The sequence below is a fragment of the Mirounga angustirostris genome, unplaced genomic scaffold (assembly GCF_029215605.1).
Source record: "Mirounga angustirostris isolate CCGP_5_RB_7025 unplaced genomic scaffold, mMirAng1.0.hap1 SCAF_5, whole genome shotgun sequence".
In the NCBI taxonomy this organism is placed as follows: Eukaryota; Metazoa; Chordata; class Mammalia; order Carnivora; family Phocidae; genus Mirounga; species Mirounga angustirostris.
This window is the reverse complement of record NW_026991713.1, coordinates 91,889,627-91,911,967: the sequence shown is the minus strand read 5'-3', so window position 1 is coordinate 91,911,967 and position 22,341 is coordinate 91,889,627. Positions and strand designations below refer to the sequence as shown.

Genomic DNA, 22,341 nt, shown 5'->3' with positions numbered 1-22,341 from the left:
GTAATACAAGTCTCTGAAATAATGTGTCACATTAGATTTCATTTGCAACAGAAGCCCACAGTTACAAAATTTCAGTAGGGAGGAGAAAAAGCAGACAGAATAAAACTAAGTAGAGTCATGAATCAAAGACTGTGTGTATGGTTTATGTTTTTTGGACCCAATCAGGGTAAGTAAAAAGTAGAAAAGCATTCTCTTTTTTATGCGTGTAACATAGTAAAAGGATTACCAACCATAGCTCAAGGTGAAAGCTTCCTCTAAAACCAAAAGCAACCAAAATAAAACCACAGAAATGATAATCAATAATTAAATGCATTTTGCAGCATAAAACATTTCCCTCAGAAAGTTGATTAAAAAAAAAAACATTTAAAAAGCTCCTGTTTTTAGAGTTAAAGCTTTTTAATCTCTGGCACATAACAATAATTGAAAGAATTCTGCGAAATTACACAAAAGTATTTGGTGGATTTGAATTAATGGGCCAAGCAAGCTTTTTTTCCTTGGCTTCTCTGTCAAATGAATCATAGATCGAGTCTTTGGTTATAGTTTTGGCCGTGGGAGGAATTTCTGAAATGCCAACGTAGTTTTTTTTGGCCATCCTTGAACTGGTTGTGATAGTATACGCATTGCTTCGGTAACATTTCATTGAGGACATGCAAAAAGTCTCTTTCATTCCTCTCCTGAAATTGGCATTATAGATGGAATACAGCGTAGGTTTAGAGGCCGAAGAACTAAAGGATATCCACGTGATGGCTGTGAAAACAAGGGAACTTTTCTTAGAGTCTCGTTCATGGGGGTGCCACAGCTGAGCCACATGGAAAGGCAGCCAGGAGAGGAAAAACAACAGATTTAAAATGAGGAACATCTTGATCGTTTTCACTTTTGTCCTTGGGACAATGTTCATGGTCCTCCTCACTGTTCGGCCATCAGTGCCTATTCTCCAAATGTACTTCACGACCTTCTGGTAAAACAAGATGATGAGGACAGACGGCATGACGAAGCTCACCAAGAAATGGATGATGGTATAGGCAGTTCCTTCCCAGGAGGAAGGGAAGAAATAGTTGCAGTGACTGTCCCAGCTGGAGCCAAAGAAAAAGAACACGGGGGTCACAAAGGCGGCATCGAAGATCCATGAAGCCGCGATCATTTTCTTGGCTTTTTCTCGGGACACCTTGAAGCTCAGGGGATAGACAATGGTGTAGAACCGGTCTATGCAGATGGAGAGGAGAACATAGATCTGGACACCGGGAGTGAGATACTGGAAATAGCGCACAACCTTGCACATCACGCTGCCCAGCGTCCACCTGCCAGTGGCGAACTGAAGCAGGACGAAAGGCGTGCTGGCCACGCTGACGAGAAGGTCAGCACATGCCATGGAGACCACAAAGTAGTTGGTGGTGGACTGAGTCCTCCTACTCCGGTGGATGACCAAACAAACCAGGGAATTGCCAAAGACAGAAAACAACCACAGGGCCCCAAAGAAAATGCTGGCTGTGGCCACTTCGCCGGGTTTCAGCCCAGGCTGCAGGTCTGTTGTGTTGCTCCTCCAGCCGCGCTCCTCGTGGAACGCCGTCCGCTCGTGGCGTGGCAGGGCGGAGGCTGTTTCCGCACAGCTGTGGTTTTGCAGGGGCACCAGCAGCGTGGGAATAACCAAGGGCGGCTTGCCGTTATCCATTCTGTGAGCGAAAACCATACTCACTTGTTTCCTTTCAGTTCTGGATAAGAAAAGAAGAAGGAGGCCTCCTGTTAAAACGGTGTCATAAAGAGCGACTCCTAAGGCTAACGATCTTATCTGACACTTAGATGGGTTGTCATTCGCCAGGAAGGAGGACTTGAGCCTTGGCAGGACAACTGGACTCCTATCCGGAAACAGCCCTGGCTCCGTCTCTCTTTCGTTTCAGGAGCTGTTTTAGCTGATCCCAGCTCAAGCTCTCTCTGGCCTCCCCTTCTCTTGACCTTTCGTCAAGTGAGGTGGACTCCAAGCCCCACCCCTGAACATCCCCTTGGCGCCTTCACTCACTGGGGACCACAAAGGGTGAGGGTGCTCGGATCTGGCTCACGGTGAGGGCACCACCCCGCAAATGAAGAGCCAGTGGAATGCGGGGCCAGTAGGTGAGAAGTTCCTAAATGTCATGACACTAAAGCAGTGAGGCTGTGAGTGGAAGACGTGGGCAGATGGAAACACACACAGATGTCAGCTATGGAAATAGCTCCTAGGAGTCTGCAGTCAGACTGGCTGGCTCCTGCAAGTGGCCCCGTTCTTCCTTCTGCAGAGTTTCTAGTTCAGAAGCATTAGGGAAGTACACGGAGCCACTGTATGTAACACTTAGAAGAGCCAGAATATCACCTAACTAAATGACATCTGAGAACGGCTCGCTTTTTTCCCCAAAGATGATGTGCTTCATGTTCTAATAGCTTTGCCACGTATCCAGGACATATCTTGATGTCCTTCTGCTGTTACTGTTTCACAAAAGGACATATTGACAGGAGAACATACAAGACGTCCTCTAAAGAATGTACCCAGGTTACTGGAAAGCTTATGGCCTCTGCATGATTAAAAGCAACCAACTATTAACTGTTACTCAGCAGCTTTTTAAAAGCTTATGATCCTTAGATATAGAAGAATATTATAAAGTTTAGCCTTTTTTTTAATTTTGGGGGGAACTATTTGGTGAGGAAAAAAGTTATCTTTTTTAATAGGTAAAACGATTATATAATTGTGGGCTATTCAGTTAAAACTGGGGTGACTTGGGTTGCAGTTGGATTATTAAGGTCTAATTTGATCTGAATCTATGAAGCAGAAAAGAGAAAGCACAGCACCTAAATCCAAAATAACCAGAGGGTGCCAGGGTGGCTCAGTCATTAAGCGTCTGCCTTCGGCTCGGGTCATGATCCCAGGGTTCTGGGATCGAGGCCCGCGTCGGGCTCCCTGCTCGGCGGGGAGCCTGCTTCTCCCCCTCCCTCTGCTTCTCCCCCTGCTCATGCTCTCTCTCTCTCTTTCTGTATCTCTGTGTCTCGAATGAATAAATAAAAATTAAAAAAAAAACATTAAAAAAAAAATAACCAGAGCAATTCCATGTGGGCTGTGGACAAGGGGAGGGCACTCCAGCAGCAGGCTCCAGCAGGGCCCAGTGTCCCCCACGGTGGGCTCCTATGACTAGCCTCACAAAGAAACGTTCCTGAAGTTTTAGAGGTGGGATTAAAGAACAGGTTTTTTGTTTGTTTGTTTTTTAAGATTTCATTTTTTTAAGTAATCTCTACACCCAACATGCGGCTCAAACTTAAAACCCCGAGATCAAGAGATGCACAGTCCACCGCTGAGCCAGCCAGGTGCCCTAAGGACAGCTCTTAATGAAAGAACGTTCTTAATGGCCCGCATTTCCTTGAAGGACTTTTGCGCTAATTTGTGGCAGGGAGAAGAGTGTTAATATATACTGTCCTCACCAAGAAACCACATTCAACAAAAATCTGGAGCTCAGGGCAATAATGTAGTAAATGCCAGTCCCGTATTATCTTCAGGCTTTTTTTGTCCATGAGGCAGCCCTACTTGATTTCTCAAAAGAAATGTCGTAATTAGGCATTTGACTACTAGAAGACCTTTAAGCATGGATGGCTGGTTGATAGTTGTAAGAAGAGCAACCATACTTCCATATAAAAAAATCAGGATACGCAGACTGAAAACAGAACATAAGATCTAAAATTAGCACTGTCCTAGAAAATCTGGAATGCATGACCCTTCTACTTCTAAAATTGAAATTATCTCTTCACCTTCGTATGTGTAAAACCTACAAAATGCCCCCAATTTTTTTATAAGGTTTAAACTTTAGGGGTGCCTGGCTGGCTCAGTCAGTGGAGCATGCGACTTGACCTCAGGGTTATGGGTTCCGAGCCCCACGTTTAGAGATTACTTACAAACAAAATCAATAAAATAAAATAAAATAAAATAAAATATTTAAAGTTTAAAGCAGATGAGCAATTTTCCCAGGCAGGAGGAGCTGTTCTAAACTTTTTGGGGATGCCTGTAGCCTAAATAAAACAGAAGTTGGTGGCATAGGCACGATGCTGCAGTCAATACACATATTCTGAAACCTGTGAACTTACTTTTGTTTCTCTCTTCCTCTCATAGCAAAACCCTGCACGTGAAACTCAAGTTCACCACCACAACTAAGGCACCGTGAGGCCTCCCATCTGCCATCATTTCCTCCAGCTGCATGTCACCAGTGAGTTCGTCTGCCCACTCCTCTAGCCCCACCAATGGGAAGCAGAGGATCCCACTCCTCAGAAACTGGACAAGGGAGCCTTGAGGAGCTCCTGAGTCCAGGTCTCCCCTGATGATGGCACGGCTGTTCTGACTCTACCTAAAACTGCTGCAGCCCTGTTTTTTCATTCAGTAAACCAAGACACTATGCTAGGTACTAGGGAAACAAAGATTAGTAAGGCCCAGAAGAGGGCAAATGTATAAACAAGCTGCCTGACCATATTATAACTAAATTCTGTAATAATTATAACTGATGCTAACAAGACAAGGAGCTAAGTGGCAGAGAAAAACGAGGATCCAATTTTGTATGGGATAGGAGAAGAAAAGGGAAGATTTCACAAAGGAGATGAGGTCTGAGTTGGGGACGTGGAGACTAGAACTTCTTCAGGAAGACAAGGGAGTGAAAAAAACATTCCAAGGGAGAGACAGAGCACGTGGAATGGTTGGTGGGGGGGGTCATCTTTTCTGGGTTGATCATTTTGGGGCCCTTTTCCTTTCAGAGACGACATTTTCTGCAAACCACACCTCCCAGAGTTTATCGTTTCTAAATGCCCTACAATCAGACTGACCTAACTTTTCCCCAAGGTTACAATGAGAGGTCACATTTTCTGCATTCATGGGCTGCGATGTGGTCAGACAGTGGATGAGAATATTGACATATCCAGAATGGCTGTGGTATCCTCGTTCACACAGCACTTTACTACAGCATTTTCCAAGTGTGTTTTGCTTTATAGCAACGGTTCTCTAGCTTAGCAACGCATTGGACTCTTCCAGGGAGCTTTAAAAAAATACCCCTGCCCTGTTCCTACCCCCAAAGATTCTAATTTAATTGGTCTGGAGGGCAGCCTGGGCAGTGGGAAATTTCAGGGTTCCCCAGGTGATCCTAATGGGCAGCTGAGATCAGGAATCCCTGCTTTAGAACTGTTTCCATGTTTCTGTCTTCCCCCACCAAGCTGGGGGCTCCCAGGGGAAGAATGTTATTCTTTTTCTTTACATTAATAATTGTTTATTAAGTATTTACTGAATGGAATCTGTAAGGACAGAGAACTGAAATGCATGACTCCTGCTCTAGGGGGCTCTGCTAGGAGAATTCAACCAGAGACAGAGAGTGATTGTGTCTTCTGAGCTGAAACACTGGTGACCATGGAGACGGGGAAAACACACTCCTGAGCAGAGCAGGGCAGGCGAAATTGAAGTCACCCTGGACTACTTTGCTACCTGCAGCAGAATTCTCATTGAGGGGAGAGTGAAGGTAGCCGAGGTGTCCTCAGACAGGCTTCTGCAATCCCCACTCTGGAAAAAAATTAGTCTGCCATATTATAAGTAAGTTCTAGGGTCCCAAAGTAAAATTTCAAAAAGGTCTCCCCTACTCCATTAAGTTGGAAATAAATCCCTCTTCAGGGGAGAGTTTCTGAAATACAAGGGCTGCTTAACTAATTATGTCTGGGTCATCCATATGCAGTAATATTAACAGCAAGAAACAGAGTATCTTAAGCAGACTCCACACCCAGCATGGAGTTGGTCCCATGACCCTGAGATCATGACCTGAGCCAAAATCAAGCCTCAGACGCTTAACCAACTAAGCCACCCGGGCACCCCAAGAATCATGATCTTAGCTTTTTGAAAATCACGCTGAGAGGTGGATGAATGTATGAATGATGAGAAACACAAGAAAGGACCACAAAGAGGCACAGAGGGGCTCAGCTGACAAACTCTGTGTAGTCACAGGTCTGCCAGGGGCGATTCCTGGCCAAGCACATCAACTTCTGCTTAGGCTTGTTCTCAAGTCCAAGAACCCTAACAACTGATTTCTTTTCCCTCATGAAATTATAAAGATTCACAGACATTCTCACAACATAGGAGGACCATTTTTATTTCTGACATTTGTTCAAAAATTTAATGTCAAACTAGAATTTTTAGAATGTTGAATTTTTACACGATTTGGTTGGGAAAAAAAAACTGTAACATTTTCTGTAGAATGGTAAGCATCTGCTGGACCGAAGCCAACACATAAGATAAGGCTGTTTATTAATGAGCAATAAGATTAATTATGAGGACAGCAGTTATAACATTAATACTACGGAGAGTTGATAGATATTTTGTGCTTATCATGTGTCAGGTACCTTTGAGGTAGGTAATATTATTAGCTCTATTTCACAGATGGGAAAAACTGAAGTTCCTCCCCAAGATCATAGTTATAAACGAGTCACCACAGGATTGCCTCATTCCAAAGCCCATGCTCTTAACCACCCCTGGGGAGGCCACAAAAGGCGGGATCTGAATTCAGAGGGTCAAACTGGCTGTACACGGATAGGTTTTTCTTGACTCCTCAATCAAACAGAGGAATGTAAAATTATTCTGCCACAGCCTCTTGCCTACCCACAGATACATCTGTTCAATATGCTAGCTCAGAAATATGTGACATAGTGAACATTTGGGGGGAAAAAAAAATCACTCCCACCACATACTGCACGGAGGCTTGGCATCAAAAGTGCAGTAGACATGTTGGTCTGGAAATACAGCCTTTCTTCAGAATAGAGAGTATGAGACTACTGGAAATCCATTATGACAGATGATGAACTGTTGTAGCCTTTAAACACAGGATGAAAGCAGAACTCTAAACCAGTGTGAACTGAAGTGAGAAGTCTGATCAGTGGTATTAGCCCAGGTAAGAAATTGTCTCCTTTAAATTTTAATTGTTGTAACTTAGAGAACATGATGGTGGAGATTTTCTCTTAAACCTTTCATGGTGATGTACACTTTGTGTATACGTGAAAATAAGAAATGCCCAGAACAGGGGTGGGTGACTGGCTTGCCTAAGCTGCCCAGAACCAGCTGCGCACATTTCTTCCCAACTCCAAGTTCAATGACATCATGTTGGCATAAATCAGCCACAGGAGGAACAGTCACACCATGGAAATGGACAAACACCACAAATGAGGTTTTTTGCCCCCTGTGCAGCCAGTTGTCCCACATTTACCAGCCTACCAACTTCCAGTAGAACACCATTTACAGGGCGACATCTCCCGAAGCCCTGAATTTACAAATGGCGAAGGAGGCCACAGAAGGCGTCAGAAGCTTCCCGAGTGGCTCTCTTGCTATCTGGCCCTGAGCTTTGGCTCTGGTGTGCACACTGAGCTAAGTGCTTCATGACTTTGGTGGGGGCACAGGAAAACCAGGGAGGATAAGACACATTCTCACAACGTGCTATCCAGGTACGGCCGCCAGATGAAATACAGGATGCCTGGTTCAATGACATTTTCAATGACATTTTCTTAGCATAGATATGGCCCATACAATATTCAACTGGTGTCCTCTATTACTATTAGCTAAATCTGGCAAACTTACACCCAGAATGGAATCCTGTGCTGAAAAACATCTATTTATCATCTCACAATACAGGGATATTGCAAAGTGGATATGTACGCAGGCTTTGAGGTCAGACAGCTGAAGTGCGAATCCCACCTCTGTCACACACTAACTAGTTGTGTCACCCAGACACATTATCTAACCCTCTTGAGCTCCAGTTTTCTTACCTGTAAAATGAGGATAATTAGCCCCTATCTCACTTGATTACTGTGAAGGTTAAATGAGATAATACATGCACAGGAGTTAAATGAGTTAACACAAGTCAATCTGCCTGGTATGAGGAAAATACTCAGTAAATGTTATCCCTGTATGGTTCTATAAACTATCTAACACGGTGTCTCGCACATAGCAAGTGCTTAAACAATTAGCACTCTTGGAGTACCTGGGTGGCTCAAGTCAGTTAAGCGCCCGACTTCGGCTTAGGTCATGATCTCAGGGTCCTGGGATCCAGGCCTGTGTCGGACTCTGCGCTCAGTGGGGAGTCTGCTTGTCGCTCTCCCTCTCCTTCTAACCCTCACCCTGCTCCTGCTCGCTCACTCGCGCACTCTCTCAAAACCTTTTTAAAAAAATTAGCACTCTTGTGGAGGTTCCTCAGAAAGTTAAAAACAGAACTACCTCATGATCCAGCAATTGCACTTTTGGTATTTACCCAAAGAATAAAAAAATACTGATTCAAAGGGAAACATACACCCCGATATTTATAGCAGCACTATCACCAATAACCAACTTATGGAAACAGCCCAAGTCCATCGACTGATCAATGGATAAATAGATGTGGTGTGTGTATGTGTGTGTGTATGTATGTATGTGGAATATTACTCAGCCATAAAAAAGAATGGAATTTTGCTATTTGCAATGACATGGATGGGGTTAGTATTATGCTAAGCGAAAGAAGTCAGTCAGAGAAAGACAAATACCATATAATTTTACTTATACTAAAAATTTAAGAAACAAAGGAGCACAGGGAAAAAAGAGAGAGAGGGGGCACCTGGGTGGCTCAGTCGTTAAGCGTCTGCCTTCGGCTCAGGTCATGATCCCAGGGTCCTGGGATCGAGCCCCGCATTCGGCTCTCTGCTCAGCAGGAAGCCTGCTTCTCCCTCTCCCACTCCCCCTGCTTGTGTTCCCTCTCTCACTGTGTCTCTCTCTGTCAAATAAATAAATAAAATCTAAAAAAAAAAAAAAAAAAAAGAGAGAGAGAGAGGGACAAACCAGAAACAAACTCTTAACTATAGAGAATAAACTGATAGTTACCACAGGGTAGCAGATAGGAGGGTGGGTTAAATAGGTGATGCGGATTAAGGTGTGCACTTGTGATGAGTACCAGGTGATGTATGGAAGTGCTGAATCACTGTATTGTACACCTGAAACTAACATTATACTGTATGTTAACTGGAATTTAAATGAAAACTTATTAAAAAATTTTAAAGGGGCGCCTGGGTGGCTCAGTCGTTAAGCGTCTGCCTTCAGCTCAGGTCATGATCCCGGGGTCCTGGGATCGAGCCCCGCATCAGGCTCCCTGCTCAGCTGGGAGTCTGCTTCTCCCTCTCCCACTCCCCCTGCTTGTGTTCCCTCTTTCGCTGTGTCTCTCTCTGTCAAATAAATAAATTTTAAAAAAAAATTTAAAAAAAATTTTTTTTAATTAGCACTCTTCCTATTGTTAGCCCATTAAGTCTTAAAAGCCATATGACAAGCAAATTTTAGTAACCACATCACACATCACATACTATAGAGTGATAATACTAACATTAGTCACATAATTTAGCTGTGTTAAGAGTGAATGGCTTTTGGGGAGGAGCCTAGGTACCTAATCATCATTCACATTGTTGGTTTTAAGGGGAAAATCACTGAGATCCAAATAAATCAACACAACCTTTCTCCAAGTTGGGCATGATTTTTTTAGTGCTATATTAACGCATAAAACTTTTTTCTATACCCTAAACCAAAACATGTAATACAATGAATTGAGTATTTCTCAAAAGCATCTAAAATCCACTCTGCTAAATTACTTCCATTAGGTAATTTTGAATACTTGCAAAACAACCTCACATTTCCACTGAAAAGAACTTTCCCCTCCACCATCTGAGACTCCTAGTATCATAGGCTTATAAGCCTAGAATTTTCTTGAATGCCACTTTCCCCTTTCCTGCTATATATTATATATTATATAATACATACAAGTATTCCTCCATAATATTCCAGCTCTGTGCCTTTCAATCTGTTTCCCGACTGGGATCAAGCTTAGTTTCCTAAGATCAGACTGGGCACACCATCTTTGTATTTGGATACTGGTTGTCCAAATAACTAGATTACTCTTCTACCACCTTTATCTTTCTTTGTCCTTCATGTGAATTTTAAAATATCAGTAATAAAGAGTCAGCATCATAGGAGTGATTTCTGGAAGTGAGGAAGGCTTCTATCCCAACTTCTCTTACCACTAGGGCATAATTCTTTTAAAGTCAAGGCCCCTATTAAAATGTAAATGCTTCTTTTTTTCTAAAAACTATTTTATTTTTAAGATTTTATTTATTCATTTGAGAGAGAGAGAGAACGAGTCGGGGGGAGGGGCAGAGGGAGAGGGAGCAGACTCCCTACTGAGCAGGGAGCTCAACGCAGGACTTGATCCCAGGTCCTGGGATCATGACTTGAGCTGAAGGCAGACACTTAACCGACGGAGCCATCCAGGCGCCCCAGAATGTAAATGCTTCTTAAAGAGTACATATTTTTACATATTATCAGTAGAATGGTGATCTCTGAGATCTATGGTCTTAGTGGAAATGAAAACAGAAGAGATGCTGAAACAAAAGCCTTGAGGACAGTCAGCATCTGGGAGAATGGGGTGCCGTTATGGAAGGGAGCAGGTGAAGGGTGAAAGACTGATGGAGAAGCACCTACTTGACGGTTCTGTGTAGGGATGGCTAGCATTGGAATAAATGTCGCACCCAAAAAGAATGTAACAGAAAGGAGCCCAAGCTTTACCCCACATGGTTTCTGTTGGCCGCAAGCTGCAGTCCTCCCCAAATTCTTTACGAACAGTGTTGCAGGAGAAAATGTTAGGTCATATTGGCACCCCACTGTGGGTAAGTATAAAGGACACTGGCCAATATTTCTCACCCTACTGCCACTTAGTAGAGTCCTGCGTAGGAGGGATGCAGCTCCAGATTTAATAATACTGAACTTCTCCCCTCTCTCTACTGTTCATGCAAAATCTGTAAAGTCAGATAAAATGGGGGGAAAAAAGAGAAATAAACACCAAGAAACTTCACCCTAAGAAATGACTATGTTGTTACGATGGTATATGTAAAATCATCTTCTATTATACATTTACCCAATAGTCTTTTCATACATAGTATGAACCAGGATTGTGCTAACTGCTGAAGTACAGAAGTTAACTAGATAGACAAGGTCCCTGCTTTTGTGGAACTTATCTCTAGGGGGGAAAACAAATAACAGTAAAACAAATACATACATAGTAAAGAAATGGCTGGCGCTATGGAGAAAAACAAAGCAGAATGAGGGACCAAGGGTCCACGGGAAATGGAAGGACAGGTGACTGGATGGTCGCCTAATGGCCATTCCCAACTTCTCCCTTGCCTTCCTCTATCAAGAGGCTGAAAAAGCAAGATAACCACTTTCCGCTATCCCTTGCAGCTAGGGATGGTCACATGAACATCATCTGCTTCTGGCAAGATAAGAGGAAATCTCTAGGAGGGTGTTGGGAAGCTCTTGGAAAAATGTTTCTTTCTTGGTAAGAGGAAAGAGGCATGCAGAGAGGGTTCTCTTTTGTGGGCCTGGCTGCCCCTTGCTTCTCCTTTGTAAACTGTCATGTGAAGACGTCAGGGCACTGGGTGGTATCTTGTGAAGTCAGGGGAAGTCCAGAGACTCACAAAGATACTACCCAGTGTCCTGACACTGTGGTGCTGCTAGAATAGCCATCACTAGACTTATTAAATAAGCAATATGTTATGGCTTTAAGCCCCTTTCAGTTTCTGTTATTTGCCTCTAAAATCATCCTGACTGACACAGGGTCTTATTTCAGATGGACTGGCCAGAGAAAGGTTCTCTGAGGAAGTAATACTAGAGCGGAAACCCCAGTGATGGGAAGCCAGCCATGTGAAAATCAGAAGAGCATTCTGGGCAGAAGCAATGTGTGCAAAGATCCTGGGGCAGGAATAAACTTGTTATGTAGCTGGAGCAGATGAATGTGGAAGAAAATGGCACCTGATATAATCAGAAAGGTGGGCAGGGGATTGGATCACACGGCATTGGAGGGCACAGGTACTAGTCCTACCGCAGTGAAATCCAGTGCAGGTTTTATTCTAAGGAGTGATAAGATTATGACCTGATTTATGTTTTAAAAATACAACTTTAATTGCTGTGTAGGTGGCTGAGAGAAGTGGGGGGCACCAGTTAAGAGGTTATTACAATAACCTAAATAAGTGATATTGATGGCTGATAGCTAGTAGCCATGTAGGTGGAGAAAAGTAGATGGATACTGAAAACATTTTGGGGACAGCCAACAACTTCTGCTGATGTGTGACAGGGTTTGGGGATAGGAATGACTCCCTAGGTTTGAGGGTCTGAGATGCGGGGAGAAAAGCTTGGGGAGCTGGAAATCAATAATTTTATTTTGGGTGAGTTGCATTCTTACTGGATACCCAAGTAGAGATACCCAGTTGGCAGATGAATATTAAAGTTTGGAGAAACGTCTATTCAGATTCTTTGCCTGTTTTCATTAATTCATTCATTTTTCCGTAAACACATTTTAAGATCATACCCTTTGCCAGAATGTACTGTGCTAAGAACCATGTATACAATGGCCAATAAAACTGTGTCCTTACCTTCATGAAGATCACGGTCTAATTATGACTGTGTTGCGGAGGGATGCGGAGAAGAGTAATAAGTAAAAATAAAGACAGTAAGTTGTAATGAGTTCTGTGAAAGAAAAGAGCGTGGCAGGAGGGCCCGCTTTTGGGCTGGGTGGCCGGGGAAGCAATGAAAGCAGCAGGAACCAAGACAGAGAAGAACAGGACCGTCTATGGGTAGACTCTCTAGGACTCCTGCTGCAGACAGATGACAGGACAAGGAAATCAAGTCACCAAGCTGCCTTGGATACCAGCCACCTTTCAGATCCTGAGAAATGTTTCAGGCTCCTTGGGGCCTGGCCTTAGTACTTGTGATAGGCAGTTTCCCTTGAGGCAACTCAGATTTCTCTGCAGTCCAAAGAACCTACCACACAGTGGGGGGTGGAGGGGGGAAGAGATAAAAAGGGGTAAGCGGGGGCCTGGAGGGACAAAATGCCTCTGGGAACTTCCCTGCACTCTTGTACCAGATGGGTTCCCCAATTCTCCCACACTATGTCCCCAATAGGTCATTTAGGCAGGAAGCAAAGAATGCCTTCATTTCTGCTTAGAGGAGGAAGGAAGCTGGGTAAAAGGAGGAGGCCTGACTCCCTCTCCTGCAGGTCACTGCTCCATGGAGTCAGTGCTGTCCACTGATAACTGCAACTGGAAGACTCCACCACACTGTACAGAGGCAAGACAAGTCCCTGCGGGTACTGATTTGTGCTGTGCTCCTCGCTGAGATTTTCCTATTCCCTTCTGAGAATGAATCCAGACCCTAAATGCTGCCTTGTCCTGGAGGAGAGTCGTATCGCTGGGCCCCGAGACAACCCTGCTTCCTTGGCTTTCGTGTGTTATAGGCTGAGTTCTCTGAGAGGACTTCTACAGAGCGTAGGAGGGAGAAACAAGGATGTCTGAACCTGGATGTGGCTATGGCCCTTGGAGCCATGCAAAAGGCAGGCCTGGATGGTCAGAAGAGATCTTTTTGGGGATGACGAAAACGTTCTGAAATTTGATTATGGTGATGGTTGGGCCACTCTGTAAATATTAACACAAATCACCGCCTTGTAACTTAATATGAGTGGGTGCTATGCTATACGAATAGAGCTGTTTAAAAAAAAAAAAAAAGAAAAGAAAAAGATAAGCCTGGGACCCTTGCCTCACTTCCCCACTGCACTCCAGGTAAGTGACAAGTGGTAATGGGGGAGTACAGCTAGGGGGCTGGATCCAAGGCCGGACTTAGAAGTACAGTCTGCCGCCCCAGCGGGGTACCAAAGCCACAGATCTCCCAGCTTTCAAGGACACACACCAGCTCAGACAATCACATGTCTGCTATGACCAGAGGGGATCCAAGGCTAGAGGGACCACCCGTACATTTTGCTGGGTTTACAAGCCCCAGGACCTAGAAAGAGGAAGAGAGTCCCAGTAATGTTTGTCACTGACTTTCCCATTAGCCTGGTAGGATGGAGTCTTGCAGAATGGCCCCCTAAGGATGTCCATGCCACACAGCAAAAGGGACTCTGCATATACAATTAAGGTTATGAAACTTAAAATGGGAAGATTATGCTGGATTATCCAGGTGGGCACAAACTAATGAGCCCTTAAAAACAGAGGATCCTCTCTGGTTAGAAGCAGAAAGATGAGGAAAAAGAAGTCAGACAATGATTCCAAGCATGAGAAGGAGCTGGCTCTGCGATACAAGGGCTCCCGTGCAAGAACCAGGGAGAGGCCACTAGGAGTTACGGATGGCCTCCAGCTGACAGCCATCAAGAAAATGTGACCTTAGTCCTACAACCACAAGCCACTGGATTCTGCCAACCACTGCAAAGAGCCTGGAAGGGGAATCATCCTCTCAAAAGGAACACAGTGGGGCGCCTGGGTGGCTCAGTTGTTAGGCGTCTGCCTTCGGCTCAGGTCCTGATCCCAGGGTCCTGGGATTGAGCCCCGCATCGGGCTCCCTGCTCAGCGGGAAGCCTGCTTCCCCCTCTCCCACTCCCCCTGCTTGTGTTCCCTCTCTCGCTGTGTCTCTGTCAAATAAATAATAAAATCTTAAAAAAAAAAAAAAGGAACACAGTTCTGCCAACACCTTGATTTCAGCCTTATGAGCCTCAAAGCAGAGAAACCAGCCAACCCACCCAGACTTCTGACCTGCAGAACTGTGACATAAGAAACATCTGTTATCTTAAGCCACTAAATTTGTGCTCATGTGTTCTGCAGTAATAAAAACTAATTCAATATAGCCATTTCTTAGATAATTCAGTGTGAACATTAAAATTCATACCAGCCATTCTATCACTTTCCACTACCCCATCAGCATCTAGAGTATCAGAAACCTTGAGAAGCTTGAATAGTGTAGTGCTTTCTGGTTCACCTGAGACATGGGACTGGGGGCTAAGAAACCTGGGCTCTAATTCTGAATATAAGCACTGAACAGCAAGACAAGAGACACAAGGTCTTATTTCTAAGGCCCTTAAGTAAATCAACCTCTCGGAATCTCCGTTTCCATGGCTATAATATAAATGAGTTGGTCTAGATGATTTTTGAGGTCCTTTTAGCGTTAGGAACTAAAACTGATAGGTAGACATTGTGATGAGCAGCACACATTTGTTTAATTTATAACTCACCACCTTCACCTGGCAGAGAGCTCACCCCAAGAGTGCATTTTGATGGGAGGAGAGGGAAGCTGGTTAGGGCTGCTGGGGCTTCTCTGAGCTTCTGATATCCAAGATCAAGAGTATGGGTCTCCAAAGGAGGGATAAATTTTCTTTCCCTAGAGGCCAGCTAAGCACCCCTGTCCCAATAATTACCTTTGAAGGGCCAACAATTTCTTACTGAAGATTCCCTGCAAGAAGTTGTCTGGTCAAAGAGGACTTCCAGCTGTGTCTGTCTGCCTTTCTATCTACTACCAAGCTTCTCAGAGGGGAGAGACACTTACTAGAACCCCTGGCTGTCCTCTACAATTTCCTACACCTCTCTTCTCAGTATGGAGGCTTTCAAATTCTGAAGGAAACAGTCTGGCCAAGGGATCTGCACCTCCCCTAATTCAATTTATTTCATTTTTTGAATAGCTGCTGTGTGCTCGCTGAGTCTAAAGTAGAGGCAAACAGTTGTTCTGGAGATAAGCATTCAGTTTCATTTTCAAGCTTGTATTTCAGTATCAACATCTCTAGTTGTGCAACTTAAATAGGAAAGAAGTGAGGAGGCAAAGACCAGATGCATCACACTCAAAGCAAAGAACTACACAGTAGGTGCAATTTACAGCAATTTGAAAAGAAGGTGAACTTTTTGTTAAGCACGGAGTACAAACACTAAACAAAGAGTTACTAAGAACTGTTTTTCAGAAACATATTCTGTCTTACATCAAATTCACAGCAACACTCAAGGTAAATTTTGATCTGCACCACTGTCCTCAATCAGGGTGTTCCAAGAAAGCAAACCTTTAAGTTCATGGAGAAGTTAGATTTGAATTTGCATTCATGTGCATTTTTCATGGACAAATTATGCAATTGTACGTAGTCAGCTGTCATTGAAAATATGTTGACTGTGTATTTGCATGTTTCACATGGTTAATATATATTTTAGTACTGTATATTTTTGGACATCTTTTTTTTTTTTTTTAAAGATTTTATTTATTTATTTGACAGAGAAAGCGAGAGAGCACAAGCAGGGAGAACAGTAGAGGGAGAGGGAGAAGCAGGCTCCCCGCCAAGCAGGGAGCCCGATGTGGGGCTCGATCCCAGGACCCTGAGATCATGACCTGAGCTGAAGGCAGACGCTTAACCATCTGAGCCACCCAGGCGCCCCGGACATCTTTTAAGTTAAAATGATACTGCTGTCACCTCTCAGTGCTTCCTACTTTAATCCCCTCTGCGCATCAGTCATGCAACCCAAATCACCAACACCAGCCATTTTTAGTCTTTCCTCCTCAGAGACAGATGTGATAATGTGTTCATACATGCAACACACTCCTACAGATATATTCAGAATTATGTGCAACTTTAGGAGCTTGATCTGTAACTCCAGCAGAGTCCTCAACCTAAGAAATCATGTGGAGAAGAAAATTATTATGTAGACATCCTTAATTTTATTCTAATTAATTAAAAAATATATCACTAGCAAATCTTGGTATCTGATTTATTAGCACGCAATAATTTGCAAAAGACATCCTTTGTTTGGGACATATTTTGACACCATGGTTGATAAGCGCTGCCCTGCTACACCATAAGTGTACACCTGAAATCTGAATTTTTTAAAAAAGATTTAGTTATATATTTGAGAGAGAGAACATGAGAGAGAGCGAATGAGCTGGGGGAGGGGCAGAGGGAGAGGGAGATCTCAAGCAGACTCCCCACTGAGTACGGAGGCTGAAGCGGGGCTCAATCTCAGGACCCTGAGATCATGACCCTGACATCATGACTTGAGCCGAAATCAAGAGTTAGACACACTTAACCGACTGAGCCATGCTGGTGTCCCTGAAATCTGAATTCTTGAAGGCTAAGGGTGCCTGTCACAGAGAACCGGGGAAAAAAGACTGTAAGAGAGAGAAATACGGTTATTTTTCCAACTGGGCAACGGTGGGAAACTATAAACCTGTTATAAAAGTCTACTAAGGAGCATTTTTCTGGAAGTGACTAATCTCCTACCTATGATCTATAAAGCCGCTGATATTCCAAAAGGTTTATAGGCTGCAACCAAACTCGAAGGTATGTTTCCTTCTTTAGATGTGGAAGAAAAGAACTCTTAGCAGATTTTAAATATGAAGGGGCTATATAATGCAGTGATTGGGAGCATGGGCTCTTAGAGCTGTGGTTCACAGGTCATTTTGCCTCCCAGGGGACATGTGGCAATGTCTGAAGGCATTCTTGATGTCACACCTGGGGAAGGGGGGTATTACTGACATCCAGTAGGTAGAGGCCAGGGACACTGCTAACCATCTACAATAAACTCGGACAGTCCCCCGCCACACAGATGTAGCTGGCCCCAAATACCAACAGTGCTAAGGTTGAGAAACCCTGCCATAAAGCAACCAGCCTGGGTTTCAGATCACTTAATACCTGTGTAGCCTCTACCAAGTTACTTAACATCTTTGTCCTTATTATCTTTACCAATGAAATTAGGATAATAATGGTACCCACCTTATTGATTTGTTGTGAGAATAAAATAAATGACGCAAGAAAGGAGCTAAGAACAATGTCTGAGACAAAACCAGTGCTCAACAAATGTTTCCTTTCGTAATCACTGGATGTACTGAGAAAGACTGAGAAAGAAATATACCAGAATTTTAATAGTGGTTGTTTCTAGGTGGCAAGATCATGACTGGTTTTTATTTTTGTTACACTTCTTGTTTTGTTTTTTTTTTTAAGATTTTTATTTATTTGAGAGTGACAGAGCACTCAAGTGAAGAAGGGGGAGATGAAGAGGGAGGGAGAAAGATTCTGAAGCAGACTCTGCACTGAGCACAGAGCCCGGCATATGGCTCGATCCGACAACCATGAGATCATGACCTGAGCTGAAACCAAGAGTCAGATGCTTAACTGACTGAGCCACCCAGGTGCCCCTATTCTCCTTACACTTCTATAATTTCTCTTCATTTCCCAAATTTTCTAGAACTATATTTATATTAACTTAATATCCAAAAACATATTTATTTTTAAAGAATACAGAGGAAAGAACTTTACTTGTGATAGAGCAGAAAGAGCACGGGGAATTCAGATCCTGGCTCTATTTGCTGTGCGGGACTCTGGGCAGGTTGGTTAATGTCGCTGGGCTTCAGTTTCCTGGATCAGAAATGGGGGCTAATAACCTATATCGCAGAGTCTCTATCAGGATTACACATGACAGACATCCAGTGCCTAGGAAAGTATGCCGAATGAGAGGCTCCCTGAGATGATAGCTTTAAAAGTTTAGCCAAGGGAAAATGACCCTATAAACAGGAAAATATATTCATTATGGTACCCCTCTTTTACTTTTGAAACTGTCCTCTTGGAGAGACCACCTCTCAGCTCATGCCGTTTTTTTGTCATGGTTCATAAAGGAGAAGTTGCGTCCATACTCTGGTTCTTCTGTCCATTGCTTCCTCCTTCCCTACGTACACATATGCTAGGAAATGATCCAGTCATTGGGCTCGCAGGGCCTGACTCAGGTGGCAGGGTTTACTAGCAGCGGGCAAGTGACTGTGCCTGAAAGGCAGGACCCAGGCCTCACTTTCTCTTATCTGTGCCCCATGCTCACTGCCCCCTTCCTATCTCCTCTTTCATCCCTAGCCTCCAAGTTGAAAGCACACTTGGCAAGGCCTCTCCATAAGGGGATGCCTCTCTACTTTCTCTCTGTTTGATCTGGGTTGAGTAGAGCTGGTAGATTTGAGAGATGAGTGGGAAGCCCAGCGAGGCTTCCAGACCCAAGGCTGTAGAGGACACCAGTCCCACTTCTCTGAGAAGCCCTGCAGGAGTGTGGTGGGCATGCAGCGCATGCCTGGCCTTACTGGGCTTCCAGCAGGGCTGTTTCTTTTGCACAACTCACTCAGCAGGTAACACTGGAGGTAAGGAGGATGAGTGGATAGGATTCAAGGACCCACACCTTATCTACAAACCGTATTCTTCCTCTCCTTAGTGACTTAATTAGATGGGAATAATAGAATAGGTTATGTTTGTGAATATCATCGAGAGACATGACTATTTTATTTTTTTATTTTTATTTTTTTACACAATCTCTACACCCAATGTGGGGCTCGGATTCATGACCCTGAGATCAAGAGTAGCACGGGAGCTCCAAGAGAGAGGATTATTTTAACCCCAGTTAGCCTGCTAACTTGAATTCAAATCCTAAGCAACCTTTCCAGATACCCTGAGAAAATCTTTTGCACTCAAGTCCTAGCTGCCATGGTTTGGGAAAGGCAGCCTGGCTCCAATCTACTCTGACACTAACGATCCCAGGGTTCTCGGGGCGGGGAGTCCTCTAGTCCTGTGAGCTCTTGGTTCAGCATTCTGAGGACTGGGAGCCACAGCTGATTAGGAGAAGCCTGCCTGGGGCCGGAACTGACCTCAACACGTTCAGTTTCAACCCAAGGTGAACTATTTCAGTGTTGGTAGATGGTGCCAGGCAAACACAAGAAGAAAATAAGACTGTTAGGGCGCCTCTATATCTAGATATAAATAAAAATACCAGGAGAACTTCATTCTAAAGATAAATGAAATGTCAGGGGGATTAGTAATCCCCAGGAAAGAATTTATGGATAGTTCTTGGACTCTACTGGGCTACTGCTCGAGTTAGTCTGACTGGCATGTATAAATTTCAGACATAATTTTGGCTGTTGTCAAGGTCTCTCCCACTACACATGTACTTCTTCACTGTCCTCCCTATAAGTACATGCAGAACAAAACAGACATGGGCCCCCAAACAGGCCCCAGCAGAATGCTTTCAGAGCTTTTGCAAATGGATATCGAGAGCTTACCATACACCAGGCCTGGTGCTAAGTGCTAGAAACCCAATGATGGAAGATATGGTCCCTTCACTCAAGAAGCTCACTTCAGGTGACTATAATAGTGTAAATGTGGTATTTGTCCCAGGAAAACAGATTTCAGCAGGGATCCAGGGCTTAATATAAAAGACTGAAGTTCAGTATTGTAGGGGACACACAACCACTCTTCAAAGTATTCTTCAGTGAAACCCTGAAGGGAAATACCTCATTTAGTAAAGAATTTCACAATTTTAGATTTCTATCCCTTTTCTTCCTCCTTATTATCTTTAACCTAGTAATTTCCCTTAGTTTTTCTGTAGCATATAAGATTGAGATCAGTCATCATTTATTGTCAAGAGCCAGAAGGGAAACTCCACAGACCAAAAGGAAGAAATCTTTATATTTCAGAAATTTCTAGAAGTTAAGAAAAAAATTCCTTTTTCCCTTAAAAACCTAATATAATTTGCAAAGAGAGTAATCTATTCTCTTGAAGTATGGTAATATTATTTTAAAGCAATAGATATAGTCCGTTCGATACCACAGTTTGTATTCATAATTTTAAAAAGTTTTTAATCTATTTATTTTATTTTGAAAACCAAGTAAGTGCTTTTTAAAGATAGTATGTTTAGGCTGGTATTATTACTAAGGTTCAGAGGATGAAAGAATGTTAAGTTCAATTAAAAAAAAAAAATCAACCATGATGTAATTCTAGATTTCTTTTTTGCCTTTGGACATCATTTGGTCACCATAGTAACACAGTATTTTACTACCAGATATCTATACAGCACAAAAGGAAGAGAAGAACAGGCAATTACTTACTGGGTTATCTGGGGGTACAGAAGGTGACTATTGAGATAATTTAAGATTAAATATAGATTCCCCTGGGGATCTGTTTCAGCCAGGCAAGCTGATTTGTTCTTCTAGTAGCGTCAGCTGAACAAAATTTGTAGCCAAATCAACTGTTGACATTATTTGAAATAACACAAGCAGGGAAGAAGCATAGGTTAGTAGTTAAAATCATGGACTCTGGGGTCAAGTTTCTTGGGTCCAAATCCTGTTTCTAGTATTTGCTAGCTGTGTGATCTTAGAAATGTTCCCTAACTTCTCTGTGCCTTAGTTTCTTCATTACCAAAATGTGAGTACTATTACCTCCCTCAGAGGGTTATTATAAGGATTAAATGACTATTTGTGCTTATAATGACGTCTTGCACATAGCAAGACCTTTTTAAGTATTGTTAAAGATGAAATAAAATTTAAATTTGCTAGCTTCCCTCTTTGTGCTGGGTAGAAATGGTAAAGATACCAAGATTTGAGTACATGGCAGGTTATTTTAGGCTGTAACTTTGGAAGATTCCTTTGAGAACTTCCTGGGAGCCTTCTTGATAGCTATTCTGTAAGATTTGGAAGTCAGTGGCACTCTACTATCCCAAACAAGAGATGGAAATAATCATGAGCTCTCCTGGTATCAGGAACATCAGAAGACAGACAACTGCACAGCACAAAGAAACAGCACGCCTGCCCACTCAGGCTCCCTAAGCCACTGCCAATCACCTCTGGGAACATGGGCACACAGAATAAGCAACTGAAAAGGGAGACAAGATTTTATTGCAGTGACAATGAAATTTAGTTGATTTCAGTAATATTGTTTCCTCTTTCCAGGACTCAAAGAAAAAAATCACTGTCATCAATTAGTGCTTTGTTTTATTAATTATCACTGCACACAATTTCCATCAATTTTTCTTCAACAGGCACTTACTCTGGTGAATCATTCATTTTACAGAACTATCTAAGCAGCTTTTCTAGACCTGTAACAAATCTAAAGCCCCCTAACCAAATCTAAGCCAGGACAAAAATCTCCAAATTGCCTGGAAAAAAGAAGGTATTATGTCCTGTAAGCCAAATTTCAGCCGCGATACCATGGGATCCCTAGCACATACCTTCATCTGGACTTGATTTCAGAGATGGTCTCCTTGGGTCTTCTTGGTCAGGAACGGCGCTTGCATAGGAGTTTGGAGAATGCCATACACCACCAGAAAAGCTTGGGAGCACATTCATTTCTGTCCTCTGCCTTCCCCTTGGCTCATAGCCTGCTTCCTGGTAGGAAGACAAGATGACGCTGTGCTGGTTGACTGTTAAACCATCTTCCCGCCCCCAGCCCACTCTCTTGGTGCCCCTCCCTTCTCCTTTCCAAGGCTCTGGAATGTGTCACATGGGAAATGGATCATGTGGCTCAAGGGGAGAATGTGGCCATCTTCTATCTCCCTTCCCCCACTTTTCCTTTCAGGAGTAAAGCAGCAGAAATCTCTGACCTGATTGGCTCTGACCAAAAATCTCCATATGAAAAGGAGAAAATTCAACCAAACCTCCAGCCTTCTCCACTTTCTTTTTTGTTTTATTTTTCACCTGAACATTTTATTCTGGACATT

At 43.3% G+C, this 22,341-nt stretch overlaps 1 protein-coding gene across 4 annotated transcripts in view; it reads right to left on the bottom strand.

The window, feature by feature from the left end:
• Positions 1-218: 218 nt before the first annotated feature.
• The window catches only part of GPR19 (G protein-coupled receptor 19), a 35,749-nt gene continuing 13,626 nt past the window's right edge, over positions 219-22,341 (bottom strand). For 2 of the 4 annotated variants that reach the window (XM_064591553.1, XM_064591552.1), the window contains exon 3: positions 219-1,709. In XM_064591553.1, coding sequence (XP_064447623.1) covers positions 440-1,687 — 1,248 coding nt within the window. In that variant the 5' untranslated portion in view covers positions 1,688-1,709 and the 3' untranslated portion in view covers positions 219-439. Of the gene's footprint in view, positions 1,710-10,732; positions 10,828-21,852; positions 22,010-22,341 lie in introns of all 4 variants that reach the window. The other 2 variants (XM_064591551.1, XM_045873838.3) reach the window with 2 other exon arrangements.